This window comes from Pseudophryne corroboree, chromosome 3 (genome assembly GCF_028390025.1).
Source record: "Pseudophryne corroboree isolate aPseCor3 chromosome 3, aPseCor3.hap2, whole genome shotgun sequence".
NCBI classification, from domain to species: domain Eukaryota; kingdom Metazoa; phylum Chordata; class Amphibia; order Anura; family Myobatrachidae; genus Pseudophryne; species Pseudophryne corroboree.
In genome coordinates this window covers 99,122,420-99,137,255 of record NC_086446.1, presented here as the reverse complement: position 1 = coordinate 99,137,255, position 14,836 = coordinate 99,122,420, and the positions used below count along the sequence as shown (strand labels likewise).

At 44.0% G+C, this 14,836-nt stretch overlaps 1 protein-coding gene across 2 annotated transcripts in view; it reads left to right on the top strand.

Annotated features, from left to right (window-relative positions):
• Positions 1–14,446, top strand: part of LOC135054875 (zinc finger protein 271-like) — a 57,639-nt gene extending 43,193 nt beyond the window's left edge. For both annotated transcript variants that reach the window (XM_063958295.1, XM_063958296.1), the window contains exon 10: positions 12,614–14,446. In XM_063958295.1, the coding sequence (XP_063814365.1) occupies positions 12,614–14,343 (1,730 nt within the window). In that variant the 3' untranslated portion in view covers positions 14,344–14,446. The remainder of the gene's footprint in view (positions 1–12,613) is intronic.
• The last annotated feature ends 390 nt before the right edge of the window (positions 14,447–14,836 follow it).

Genomic DNA, 14,836 nt, shown 5'->3' with positions numbered 1-14,836 from the left:
CCACACGACTGTGACTGATATGACGGGTTGGTTTGGACCCCCCCCAAAAAAGAAGCAATTAATCTCTCCTTGCACAAACTGGCTCTACAGAGGCAAGATGTCCACCTCATCATCACCCTCCGATATATCACCGTGTACATCCCCCTCCTCACAGATTATCAATTCGTCCCCACTGGAATCCACCATCTCAGCTCCCTGTGTACTTTGTGGAGGCAATTGCTGCTGGTCAATGTCTCCGCGGAGGAATTGATTATAATTCATTTTAATGAACATCATCTTCTCCACATTTTCTGGATGTAACCTCGTACGCCGATTGCTGACAAGGTGAGCGGCGGCACTAAACACTCTTTCGGAGTACACACTTGTGGGAGGGCAACTTAGGTAGAATAAAGCCAGTTTGTGCAAGGGCCTCCAAATTGCCTCTTTTTCCTGCCAGTATAAGTACGGACTGTGTGACGTGCCTACTTGGATGCGGTCACTCATATAATCCTCCACCATTCTATCAATGTTGAGAGAATCATATGCAGTGACAGTAGACGACATGTCCGTAATCGTTGTCAGGTCCTTCAGTCCGGACCAGATGTCAGCATCAGCAGTCGCTCCAGACTGCCCTGCATCACCGCCAGCGGGTGGGCTCGGAATTCTGAGCCTTTTCCTCGCACCCCCAGTTGTGGGAGAATGTGAAGGAGGAGATGTTGACAGGTCGCGTTCCGCTTGACTTGACAATTTTGTCACCAGCAGGTCTTTCAACCCCAGCAGACTTGTGTCTGCCGGAAAGAGAGATCCAAGGTAGGCTTTAAATCTAGGATCGAGCACGGTGGCCAAAATGTAGTGCTCTGATTTCAACAGATTGACCACCCGTGAATCCTTGTTAAGCGAATTAAGGGCTCCATCCACAAGTCCCACATGCCTAGCGGAATCGCTCCGTGTTAGCTCCTCCTTCAATGTCTCCAGCTTCTTCTGCAAAAGCCTGATGAGGGGAATGACCTGACTCAGGCTGGCAGTGTCTGAACTGACTTCACGTGTGGCAAGTTCAAAGGGCATCAGAACCTTGCACAGCGTTGAAATCATTCTCCACTGCGCTTGAGACAGGTGCATTCCACCTACTATATCGTGCTCAATTGTATAGGCTTGAATGGCCTTTTGCTGCTCCTCCAACCTCTGAAGCATATAGAGGGTTGAATTCCACCTCGTTACCACTTCTTGCTTCAGATGATGGCAGGGCAGGTTCAGTAGTTTTTGGTGGTGCTCCAGTCTTCTGTACGTGGTGCCTGTACGCCGAAAGTGTCCCGCAATTCTTCTGGCCACCGACAGCATCTCTTGCACGCCCCTGTCGTTTTTTAAAAAATTCTGCACCACCAAATTCAAGGTATGTGCAAAACATGGGACGTGCTGGAATTTGCCCATATTTAATGCACACACAATATTGCTGGCGTTGTCCGATGCCACAAATCCACAGGAGAGTCCAATTGGGGTAAGCCATTCCGCGATGATCTTCCTCAGTTGCCGTAAGAGGTTTTCAGCTGTGTGCGTATTCTGGAAAGCGGTGATACAAAGCGTAGCCTGCCTAGGAAAGAGTTGGCGTTTGCGAGATGCTGCTACTGGTGCCGCCGCTGCTGTTCTTGCGGCGGGAGTCCATACATCTACCCAGTGGGCTGTCACAGTCATATAGTCCTGACCCTGCCCTGCTCCACTTGTCCACATGTCCGTGGTTAAGTGGACATTGGGTACAACTGCATTTTTTAGGACACTGGTGAGTCTTTTTCTGACGTCCGTGTACATTCTCGGTATCGCCTGCCTAGAGAAGTGGAACCTAGATGGTATTTGGTAACGGGGGCACACTGCCTCAATAAATTGTCTAGTTCCCTGTGAACTAACGGCGGATACCGGACGCACGTCTAACACCAACATAGTTGTCAAGGCCTCAGTTATCCGCTTTGCAGCAGGATGACTGCTGTGATATTTCATCTTCCTCGCAAAGGACTGTTGAACAGTCAATTGCTTACTGGAAGTAGTACAAGTGGGCTTACGACTTCCCCTCTGGGATGACCATCGACTCCCAGCAGCAACAACAGCAGCGCCAGCAGCAGTAGGCGTTACACGCAAGGATGCATCGGAGGAATCCCAGGCAGGAGAGGACTCGTCAGAATTGCCAGTGACATGGCCTGCAGGACTATTGGCATTCCTGGGGAAGGAGGAAATTGACACTGAGGGAGTTGGTGGGGTGGTTTGCGTGAGCTTGGTTACAAGAGGAAGGGATTTACTGGTCAGTGGACTGCTTCCGCTGTCACCCAAAGTTTTTGAACTTGTCACTGACTTATTATGAATGCGCTGCAGGTGACGTATAAGGGAGGATGTTCCGAGGTGGTTAACGTCCTTACCCCTACTTATTACAGCTTGACAAAGGGAACACACGGCTTGACACCTGTTGTCCGCATTTCTGGTGAAATACTTCCACACCGAAGAGCTGATTTTTTTGGTATTTTCACCAGGCATGTCAACGGCCATATTCCTACCACGGACAACAGGTGTCTCCCCGGGTGCCTGACTTAAACAAACCACCTCACCATCAGAATCCTCCTGGTCAATTTCCTCCCCAGCGCCAGCAACACCCATATCCTCCTCATCCTGGTGTACTTCAACACTGACATCTTCAATCTGACTATCAGGAACTGGACTGCGGGTGCTCCTTCCATCACTTGCAGGGGGCGTGCAAATGGTGGAAGGCGCATGCTCTTCACGTCCAGTGTTGGGAAGGTCAGGCATCGCAACCGACACAATTGGAGTCGGACTCTCCTTGTGGATTTGGGATTTCGAAGAACGCACAGTTCTTTGCGGTGCTACTGCTTTTGCCAGCTTTAGTCTTTTCATTTTTCTAGCGAGAGGCTGAGTGCTTCCATCCTCATGTGAAGCTGAACCACTAGCCATGAACATAGGCCAGGGCCTCAGCCGTTCCTTGCCACTCCGTGTGGTAAATGGCATATTGGCAAGTTTACGCTTCTCCGACGACAATTTTATTTTAGGTTTTGGAGTCCTTTTTTTACTGATATTTGGTGTTTTGGATTTGACATGCTCTGTACTATGACATTGGGCATCGGCCTTGGCAGACGACGTTGCTGGCATTTCATCGTCTCGGCCATGACTAGTGGCAGCAGCTTCAGCACGAGGTGGAAGTGGATCTTGATCTTTCCCTAATTTTGGTACCTCAACATTTTTGTTCTCCATATTTTAATAGGCACAACTAAAAGGCACCTCAGGTAAACAATGGAGATGGATGGATTGGATACTAGTATACAATTATGGACGGGCTGCCGAGTGCCGACACAGAGGTAGCCACAGCCGTGAACTACCGCACTGTACTGTGTCTGCTGCTAATATATAGACTGGTTGATAAAGAGATAGTATACTCGTAACTAGTATGTATGTATAAAGAAAGAAAAAAAAACCACGGTTAGGTGGTATATACAATTATGGACGGGCTGCCGAGTGCCGACACAGAGGTAGCCACAGCCGTGAACTACCGCACTGTACTGTGTCTGCTGCTAATATATAGACTGGTTGATAAAGAGATAGTATACTCGTAACTAGTATGTATGTATAAAGAAAGAAAAAAAAACCACGGTTAGGTGGTATATACAATTATGGACGGGCTGCCGAGTGCCGACACAGAGGTAGCCACAGCCGTGAACTACCGCACTGTACTGTGTCTGCTGCTAATATATAGACTGGTTGATAAAGAGATAGTATACTCGTAACTAGTATGTATGTATAAAGAAAGAAAAAAAAACCACGGTTAGGTGGTATATACAATTATGGACGGGCTGCCGAGTGCCGACACAGAGGTAGCCACAGCCGTGAACTACCGCACTGTACTGTGTCTGCTGCTAATATATAGACTGGTTGATAAAGAGATAGTATACTCGTAACTAGTATGTATGTATAAAGAAAGAAAAAAAAACCACGGTTAGGTGGTATATACAATTATGGACGGGCTGCCGAGTGCCGACACAGAGGTAGCCACAGCCGTGAACTACCGCACTGTACTGTGTCTGCTGCTAATATAGACTGGTTGATAAAGAGATAGTATACTCGTAACTAGTATGTATGTATAAAGAAAGAAAAAAAAAACCACGGTTAGGTGGTATATACAATTATGGACGGGCTGCCGAGTGCCGACACAGAGGTAGCCACAGCCGTGAACTACCGCACTGTACTGTGTCTGCTGCTAATATATAGACTGGTTGATAAAGAGATAGTATACTCGTAACTAGTATGTATGTATAAAGAAAGAAAAAAAAACCACGGTTAGGTGGTATATACAATTATGGACGGGCTGCCGAGTGCCGACACAGAGGTAGCCACAGCCGTGAACTACCGCACTGTACTGTGTCTGCTGCTAATATATAGACTGGTTGATAAAGAGATAGTATACTCGTAACTAGTATGTATGTATAAAGAAAGAAAAAAAAAACACGGTTAGGTGGTATATACAATTATGGACGGGCTGCCGAGTGCCGACACAGAGGTAGCCACAGCCGTGAACTACCGCACTGTACTGTGTCTGCTGCTAATATAGACTGGTTGATAAAGAGATAGTATACTCGTAACTAGTATGACTATAAAGAAAGAAAAAAAAAACACGGTTAGGTGGTATATACAATTATGGACGGGCTGCCGAGTGCCGACACAGAGGTAGCCACAGCCGTGAACTACCGCACTGTACTGTGTCTGCTGCTAATATAGACTGGTTGATAAAGAGATAGTATACTACTAATATTATATATACTGGTGGTCAGGTCACTGGTCACTAGTCACACTGGCAGTGGCACTCCTGCAGCAAAAGTGTGCACTGTTTAATTTTAATATAATATTATGTACTCCTGGCTCCTGCTATAACCTATAACTGGCACTGCAGTGCTCCCCAGTCTCCCCCACAATTATAAGCTATGTGAGCTGAGCACAGTCAGATATATATATACATTGATGCAGCACACTGGGCTGAGCAGTGCACACAGATATGGTATGTGACTGAGTCACTGTGTGTATCGTTTTTTTCAGGCAGAGAACGGATATATTAAATAAAACAAACAACTGCACTGTCTGGTGGTCACTGTGGTCGTCAGTCACTAAACTCTGCACTCTCTTCTACAGTATCACAGCCTCAGGTCAATCTCTCTCTCTCTCTCTCTCAACCCTAATCTAAATGGAGAGGACGCCAGCCACGTCCTCTCCCTATCAATCTCAATGCACGTGTGAAAATGGCGGCGACGCGCGGCTCCTTATATAGAATCCGAGTCTCGCGATAGAATCCGAGCCTCGCGAGAATCCGACAGCGTCATGATGACGTTCGGGCGCGCTCGGGTTAACCGAGCAAGGCGGGAAGATCCGAGTCGCTCGGACCCGTGAAAAAAAACATGAAGTTCGGGCGGGTTAGGATTCAGAGAAACCGAACCCGCTCATCTCTAGTATAAACCCCATGGTTCTTGAAGCATCCCGAGCATCCTCTAGGACGTATGAGAAAATAGGATTTTAATACCTACAGGTAAATCCTTTTCTCTTAGTCCGTAGAGGATGCTGGGCGCCCGTCCCAGTGCGGGCTGTATCTGCAGTTATTGGTTAGGGTTACACACATGTTGTGTTGAGTACAGTCAGTCTGTGGCTGATGTTAGTCATGCCGTTGCATGCCTTGTTGTTGAATGCCATGTTGTACGGCGTGTTTGAGGTGTTTAGCTGGTATGTATCTCACCTTAGTTTAAAAATTAAATAAATCCTTTTCCCCGAAAATGTCCATCTCCCTGGGCACAGTTCCTATAACTAGAGTCTGGAGGAGGGGCATAGAGGGAGGAGCCAGTTCACACCCCTTTTAAAGTCTTGAAGTGCCCATGTCTCCTGCAGATCCCGTCTATACCCCATGGTTCTTGAAGCATCCCCAGCATCCTCTACGGACTAAGAGAAAAGGATTTACCGGTAGGTATTAAAATCCTATTTTTTTTACTTCAGTGGATCCAGCCATCATCTGATTGGATGAATGGCTTCATCTCCTTTGTACATAGCAAAGATCTCTCTCACCTTCTCTTTAGGCTTCATTCACAAAGTTAAGTAGACTTGTTTAATTGACCTCTTCTGTCATTGTACATATTGGATACATTTAGTGATAAGATTACGGGATGCGGTTAGCATGCCAGCAGTCGGGAAGCTGGCGGTCATGTGACCTGGAATCCTAACACGACTCTGAATCCCGGTGCCAGAACACCATCCTTATCAAGGCTCACTGTTAGGGTTAAGGCCCCGGGAGTTTAGGGTTAGGCACTAGAGGATGGGGTATAGCCGTAGCCGCCACCCCCCGAGTCTGATTCGCAGACATCCCAACTGCCGGGATCACATGCCCAACCCTAAGATTACCTGGGGCATAGGAAGCGGATGGCTGTCCACCTTGTAATAAAGCATTTAATGGACATATTATAAAAGGCAATCATATCCAGCCAAGTGGTCAGTTCTATCAGTTGCTGTTCCTCCATCCCCATGCCTTGAATATCTCGGCTTTGCTTACATACTGACATCGGGCTTCCTCTCGATTGCTTGCACCTCATGATATCTGTCTGTCGCCCCTTCCCACTAGATTGTTAGCTCTTCAGAGCAGGGCCCCCTTTCCTCTTGTTGTCAAAGCCCTCTTCTCAGCTCATTTCACTCGCAGCTCTCTCCTACTCAGCGACCATCTTTACCTGCTTTCTCTCCTACTGGTAAAGGCCCATCGCTCTCTATGGCCGCCAGCCCCAAGTAGTACAATGATTACTCCCTCGCTACTTACATCTTAGCTGTATTATGTCTTGAGAGTTGTGGTGCTCCTTGTTACCTGTACTCTATTTTTGTTATTTATTTACTGTAATGCTAAGGTTTGCTCCCTGGACTGTCCTTTGTACAGTGCTGCAAAACACTTGTGGCGCCCTATAAATAAAATGTAAATAATAATAATAATGTCAGAAGCACAAATTGAATGAGTGTCTGCAAAGTTGAAATTGCCAGCTATGTGTTACGTCACACAGTCAGTAACAGCTTACAGCAGCTGTGATGTACTAACTGGACACTGCTCACTCAGAGCCAGGAACTAGCTCTGTGTCTGCGGTGACAAGCTGTAATGGGCCTGTACCCACTGATGGCAACTGGTGCTATGCCTGTGGCTCACAATAGACCAAGGCCGGAAACAAGCACAGGAACTTTATCTGCCAACTGGCCGGAGCCAACTATGGGCCTGTACTCCCACCAACAGCCACTGTAGTTATTCCGCTATGTTACCTCTTGGAGACTTTTACCCACCTCTTAGATTGTGAGCTCAATCAGGGAGGGTCATCCTTACCTTCTGTTTCATGTTATTTTCTTGTATCGCCATTCCCCCAAGCTAAGTAATATGTTGCTGCTTTCTAAATAAAATATAGCAGGAATACCAACCGCCCATGGTGCTTACAAAAAGTACAGTTTATACACCGCATACGCAGCCATTTGGTGGCTGAAAGAATATGACCCAAAATTGGCTGCATGCACTGTTCTGGCGACGGCTTTTCCTTGGCAGCTAAAAGAAGAGCCGTCGCTGATCCTCTTGATGTACATGATAGCTGCTAAGGATGAGCCCGACTCATCCTTAGAACTGAAGCAGTACAAATACAGGAAAACATACCTCCATTGCTGTGTCTTGGTGCTGGAGCTGGGAAAGGTGGGAGTTGGAATTAAACCCCTTTCCCCTACCTTACAACTCCATGAAATTAAAAATAACGTGCCAGGGAATGGTGTTCGCAGACTAAAAACGCTATATCTCCCCCAATCCTGGCACTTACAGACTTGGGGTTACTATTATGTGAGAGGGCACTTCCATTTTTCAAATGATGTGATCCCTGAGAAGTATGATCTTTTTCTACATTGACCGTATAATTAATAAGTCAAGGGATGGAGGAGTATCTCACCAAGTCTGGCTTTAATAAACTCAGTGCTACCCTTAATTGAAAAAGCGGAGCCTCCTCTTTCAAATTATGGAGACCCCTTAGTGGTTACATTTTGGATCAGGCATTATCATCCCACACTACAGAAACACCAGTAGAGCCAGGAGGTAGGGGAGGAATTAAAATGCCACTTCTCCCCCCATTATGGCGGGTTGGGTATGTGTGGACACCCACGAGTGGGAATAGTCCCTATTGGTCGGCATGCTGATTGGCATAATTTTCAGATGCCGGGATCCCGGCGTCGGTACCAGTCGCATAACCGCATCCCATTATGGCATCCCTGTTTTTTGGCATCAATAAGCACCGGCTGCCCTAATACAGTGTAGCACATTTCTGCATTTTTCTAAATGTTATGACTTATTATTCCAACAAATTTTATGTGCGTCAGTCAAACAAGTAAAAAAAAAAAAAAATCGACTTCAAGGGCAGAATCTATTCAAAAAAACAAAAACGTAATAGGCGGCGGGATGTAATGGAGTCTGACGTCACCGGCTCTGCAGGATGCCAGACGATCATGGACGTTTTTTTGTTTTTATTAAACGGGCAATCGCTTACAAGGCATGTTGTTGGGTTTTTTTATTTTTCTTTGTAAATGTTCACCCCTTTAAAGATCTCGGACTCCATCACATCTCGCCACGGGTGTGAGAATCCGGAGATGCAGGAGTTTGTATGAGAGTGCCCGTATTTTTAAAGCAGCAATCAAACCAAGGCCGCACCTCCCACTTCTCGCACCCTAATACATTGGGGTAATTGGCTGTTTTGGAAAGGCGCTTTAATGCTGAAACATGAATTTATTAAGAAGTATTTCTTTGTATTGTAATAAATAAAAAAAAGAGAACTCATTTTGGCTAGATTTTCTATTTCTAGTGAGTATCTATTAACAAACGAATGCTGTTTTCTGAAAAATAGCCTTCTAAAATAAATGACATTAAGGTGTCATTTGTATGGATGCTGTACAAATAAATGATACACAGTAGGTATTATAGTGTGCCCAGCAAAAGGGTGAGAGAGCCTCGGCAGTGATGGGGTGAATGGATGTAATACTGCAGCATATAGAACACCCAATACATATAGAATACCCTAATCCAGTGGTTCTCAACCACGGTCCTCAAGTACCCCCAACAGTTCATGTTTTCCAGGTCTCCTCACAGGATTGTAAGTGAAATAATTTGCTTCACCTGTGGGTCTTTTATAATGTGTCAGTGAGTAATGAATACACCTGTGCACCAGCCAGGGGACCTGGAAAACATGAACTGTTGGGGGTTCTTGAGGACCGAGGTTGAGAACCACTGGTATAATCAGAATATGTATAGGTTACCATAGATACCGCTAATGACTGGCGTGTATTTTCTTCTGGCTTGCATACTGTGCTCTGTAGGCTGCATGTGATTAATGGAACATGTTTTAAGATCCAGTTTGATTTGTAAATAATATCAGCAATATGTATATGGACTTGACAGGTAATGTTATGTTCTATACAAAATTAAGGTAATAAAAGATAATTGCCAACCAAGTTGCCGCCTTGTTTTTTTATGATTATTTAAACATTTTGGAGGATGATCTCTCCTCTTCTTATAATGTGTTGTAGGTATTCATTTCCAAACACCATAATCGCTGATATATTTTCATGACTTTGAAACTGCACTAATAGAACAATATTATGGTGTGATGAGTTGCTAAGCGTATGCCTGTGGAAGGCTAGGACTGGCCCTTTTTGAGGATCTGTAAAGCCAGATTGCCACTACAAAGACTGAGACACCTCAGTTTTGATGGTGCTACCCTATTAATTTTTATTTATTAAAATAATTTTTAATCTCCTATTCTGGAAAGTTGATGGAAACTGGCACCCATTATTCATTTGGATCAGTTTGGACTTCTATTAGAGAAACAGTGGTGTAAGACATTCCCTTTCCTCAATGCTCTTCAGTTATCTACCCACTGCCCAGTTCTGTCTTCTATGTTGGTTTGGTCATCTGTATTATCAGACTTTCATTCCAGTGCGGATCAGTGAAGTTCCATCTCCTGATATCTCACATCTACTGTGCTTTTTCTAAGAGACATAAAGTCCTGTGGGTATCCTTATATCTGAGAATGTCTGGTTCTACAAAAAAGGCAGCTGCTATAGGAGAATCCCTCAGCAAGGATGTTCTAATGGCTTATTAAAAGTAACTGGTCCTAACCGGTTGTGAGAAACCACAAGTCCCTATTGGGCTCCTGCTGTCCCCCTCACATATTATTCTGTTCTACCAGCCCAGAGACCTGACCAGTCGTTTCCCCACCACCACCACCCACCCTCTAGTCTATCTCATACATCAGTAGACCTAAGTCCCCATTATACTCCTGCTCGTCCCTTCATATCATGTCACTGTGTGTTACCAGCCCAGAGATCTGACCGGTATCCTCCCCACACTCTCTGGTGTATATCCTACAACAGGAGACCTCAATCCCTATTATACTCCTGCTCTCCCCCTACCATCATGTCACTGTGTGTTACCAGCCCAGAGATCTGACCAGTCTCCTCCCCACACTCTCTGGTGTATCTCATACATCAGGAGCCATCAGCCCCTATTATACTCCTGCTCTCCCCCTCACATCATGTCACTGTGTGTTACCAGCACAGAGATCTGACCAGTCTCCTCCCCCCACACTCTGGTGTATATCATACATCAGGAGACCTCAATCCCTATTATACTCCTGCTCTCGCCCTCACATCATGTCGCTGTGTGTTCCCAGCCCAGAGATCTGACCAGTCTCCTCCCCACACTCTTTTGCATCTCATAATATCAGTACAATAGATGTCATGGTAGTGATTCGGTCACTGATCAATGGGATGAGATCCCATGCGACAGTACCCACGACTCTACTCTCACACTTATGACGTGACCCAATAATCCTCCCACTTTCACATGTAACCTTTCACATCCTATTTAATTTTAATTGAACATGTTATTGTCTAAAAGCTGGGTACACACCTGACCGACACGACTGCGTACCCAGCATACACACTTACTAACCAGGCAGTTGGCGTGTTGGCCAGGACACAGAGCTGGACAGGGATTTGCATTTGCCCACCAAGCTGTAACAGCCTCCCGAACCAAGTGTACAGACCGCCTGTACACACAGCCAGACTCGCCGATATATTTACATCGGCTGCGCTGCACATCCAACATAATATGTCTGTGAACTACGTTGTTTGCAGACATATTGGGGGGTACACAACCACCAACGGATAATGATATAGGCCCGTTTGCTCGAACGGCCTATATATCAACTAGTGTACACCCAGCTAAAGTAGTACCATGTCTCTGGCCGTGGGGCTATGATAGCTGAGGTTGATCAGAAGGACATAGGGTGGTTTACTGTTATGCTTTGCTGCCTGTGTGTCCTAATGGAGATCTTTAAGTAGTACAGATGAATGAATAGGACTTGCTTTTATTTTAGCTCATCATTTCTACTCCAAATCCAGTATTTGTGATTGAGGGCAGTGTCTGGATGGTTGTCGTGTTTGGACAGTGTTATTGGCTAATAAAGCCTCCAGTCCTATAATGCCATTGATATACAAGAATTAATACTCGGCGTTAAACGCACATATTTTTGGTGTAGTAACTATCTGCATAAAATAATCGCACAGGTAAAAATATCAATATTGCATCAAACTCAAATTGCAGTTTTTGGATTCGGAAAATGAATGCAGTGGCTGATTTAAAGAGCCAATTGTAGCCAGTATTCGTCACAAAGCCTGCTGTTAATTAAACTAAAGCAGATTGCAGGCCAGAAGTCAGTGTATTGCAGCCGTTATGCTGCCGATAACTTTGTGGATTATTAGGGAAGAATAGATCAGTTAAACTCAGAGACAGAATAAAATAAGTATAGATAGACGTACGGAATGTGTCCATACGGTGTTAAAACTATGCATTGGACAATGATATTTGTAAGAAAGACCTGTGCCTCTCAATAAGTCAAGAGTTTTTATCCCAGTGAGTCACATGTGTTTGCCAATATTACTTTCAGATACTGTGTAACTGGAAAATTCTTCTACCGCATTTCTGAATCCATCAACAACACTTTCATCAGCAGTGTTCTCTTGTGGGAAGGGGTTTTAAAGTCCTAAAGTCCCACACTCCAATCGGAATTTTGGAGTGAAACTATTCTTTCGACCTTTTAATGTGCAGATGCCCTACACTAATATTGATCATGGGGGAGGTGTATAGGAAGTTAGACTGAGGTTACTGTCAGACAATGGGATCTTAAGGGACCTTAAAGACTTTATTTCACACTCTCATTTATTATTTTATATGTAATTGGCAAGTTTATTTAAAAAATTCTTGGCGCTGCGATGGAAATTAATTACATCTGGAAAGTGTATGCTTGGGAATTATTACTCCCTAATAACTGCATTTTTATTGGAGTTCTGCAGTGTGGCTGCACAATCTGCCAGTCACTATGGCTGGGTTTCCTCAATGTGCCTGTAATTTACCATATCTGCTAAACAGGAGAACCGTGTTCATAGTATGCAGATCGAAGCTAAAACGCAGAACATCTGTAACTCAGCAATAGTATGTAAACATGCTCCTCACTGTAAAATAAGGTCTGTTATGATACAATTATTTTATTTCCCACAGATTGGTGTGAAAGCAGGTATAGCTCGGAGGGACATCTCTCTTCGTCTCCAAATTTTAAAGCGGAAGATGACAACATCGTACCAGATTACCAAGGAGAAAATTCTGTTGCCCTTCATACACATCCAGTACTTCACACTGGAGAAATATCGTCTTATCCCTCTAACCTTGAGAAATGTTCTCCTGATGGTTCAGGTGATAAAAACTTTTCCTGCTCTGAATGTGGGCAAAGTTTTACATATAAAACAGATCTTGTTATACATAAGAGACTTCACACAGGAGAGGATGTATTTAGGTGTTTTGAATGTGGAAAATGTTTTACACATAAACTACGTCTTGTTAAACATGAGAGAAGTCACACAGGTGAGAGACCATTTCCATGTTCTGAGTGTGGGAAATGTTTTAGACAGAAACAACATCTTGTTTCACATCAGAAAACTCATACAGGTGAGAAACCGTTTGCATGTTCTGAGTGTGGGATATATTTTACAGAGAAATCCAGTCTAATTAGGCATCAGAGAATGCACACAGGCAAGAAACCATTTCCATGTTCTGAGTGTGAGAAATGTTTTAGAAACAAATCAAGTCTTGTTCAGCATCAACGACTTCACACTGGTGAGAAGCCATTTAAATGTTATGAGTGTGGGAAATGTTTTACACAGAAACAACTTCTTGTTACACATGAGAAACTTCACACAGGTGAGAATTTATTTCCATGTTCTGAGTGTGGGAAATGTTTTAATCATAAACAACATCTTGTTACACATCAGAGAACTCATACGGGTGAGAAACCATTTCCCTGTTCTGAGTGTGGGAAATGTTTTACACAGAAATCAATTCTAATTATACACCAGAGAACTCACACAGGCGTGAAACCATTTCCATGTCCTGATTGTGGCAAATGTTTTGCACAGAAATCAATGCTAATTATACATCAGAGAACTCACACAGGCGACAAGCCATTTCCATGTTCTGAGTGTGGGAAAAGTTTCAGAAACAGATCCGGTCTTGTTGACCATCAGAGACGTCAATCATGTGGAAAACTATTTTCATGTTCTTGGTGTGGGAAATGTTTTACAGAGAAATCTTTTCTTGTTAGACATCAGAGAAGTCACACAGATAACAAAATGTTTCCATGCTTTGAGTGTGGGAAAAGTTTTACACGAAAATCAAGTCTAATTAGTCATCAGAGAACTCACACAGGTGACAATCAATTTCCATGTTCTGAGTGTGGGAGATGTTTTAGAAGTAAATCGGGCCTTGTTGGACATCGTAGACTTCACACAGACAAAAAAATACTTCCATGCTCAGAGTATGGGAAATGTTTTCCGAACAAACAAAATCTTGTTGAACATCAACAAATTCACATCGGTGAAAAAACATTTTCATGTTCTGAGTGTGGGAAATGTTTTACATGTAAATCAGCTCTTGTTATACACGAGAGAATTCACACAGGCGAGACTTTATTTCCATGTTCTGAATGTGGAAAATGTTTTATACATAAACATCGTCTTGTTAGACATGAGCGAAGTCACACAGGTGAGAGACCATTTCCATGTTCTGAGTGTGGAAAATGTTTTATGCAGAAACAACATCTTGTTATACATCAGAAAACTCACACAGGTGAGAAATCTTTTCAGTGTTCCAAATGTGGGAAATGTTTCGCACGGAAATTAAGTCTAATTCGCCATCAGAAAACTCACACAGGAGAGAATCCATGTCCAAAGTCTTAGTGTGGTAAATGTTCTAGAAATAAATCGCATATGGCTGAAAATCATAGACATCAAGTGGAAATCCGTTTCCATACTCTTGATGTGGGAAATATTTTCCGGAGAAATCCTCTTGTTATGCATACACGTTATGCGATCCCATACGATACACTATCGTATAATATTGTATAAGTCTGATCAGATCGTGTGTACACACTACAAACGATGTCAAACAATGTCTAGAAACAAAGTCATCACTGGAGTTCAAAACCCACACACTATCCCCTCATCAAGACTGCATGCAGTACGAGGCCGCATGCGACCCACAGGAGCGCGTATGGTACGTCGGATCATGCATACACATTATGCAATATAATTTAGGACTGAACAATATCGTTCAGATTGTGAACGATATTGCATAGTGTGCATGGGCCATTAGACATCAGAGAACTTACACAGATATAAAACCGTTTCCATGCTCTGAGTGTGGCAAATATATTTCACAAAGACACCACAT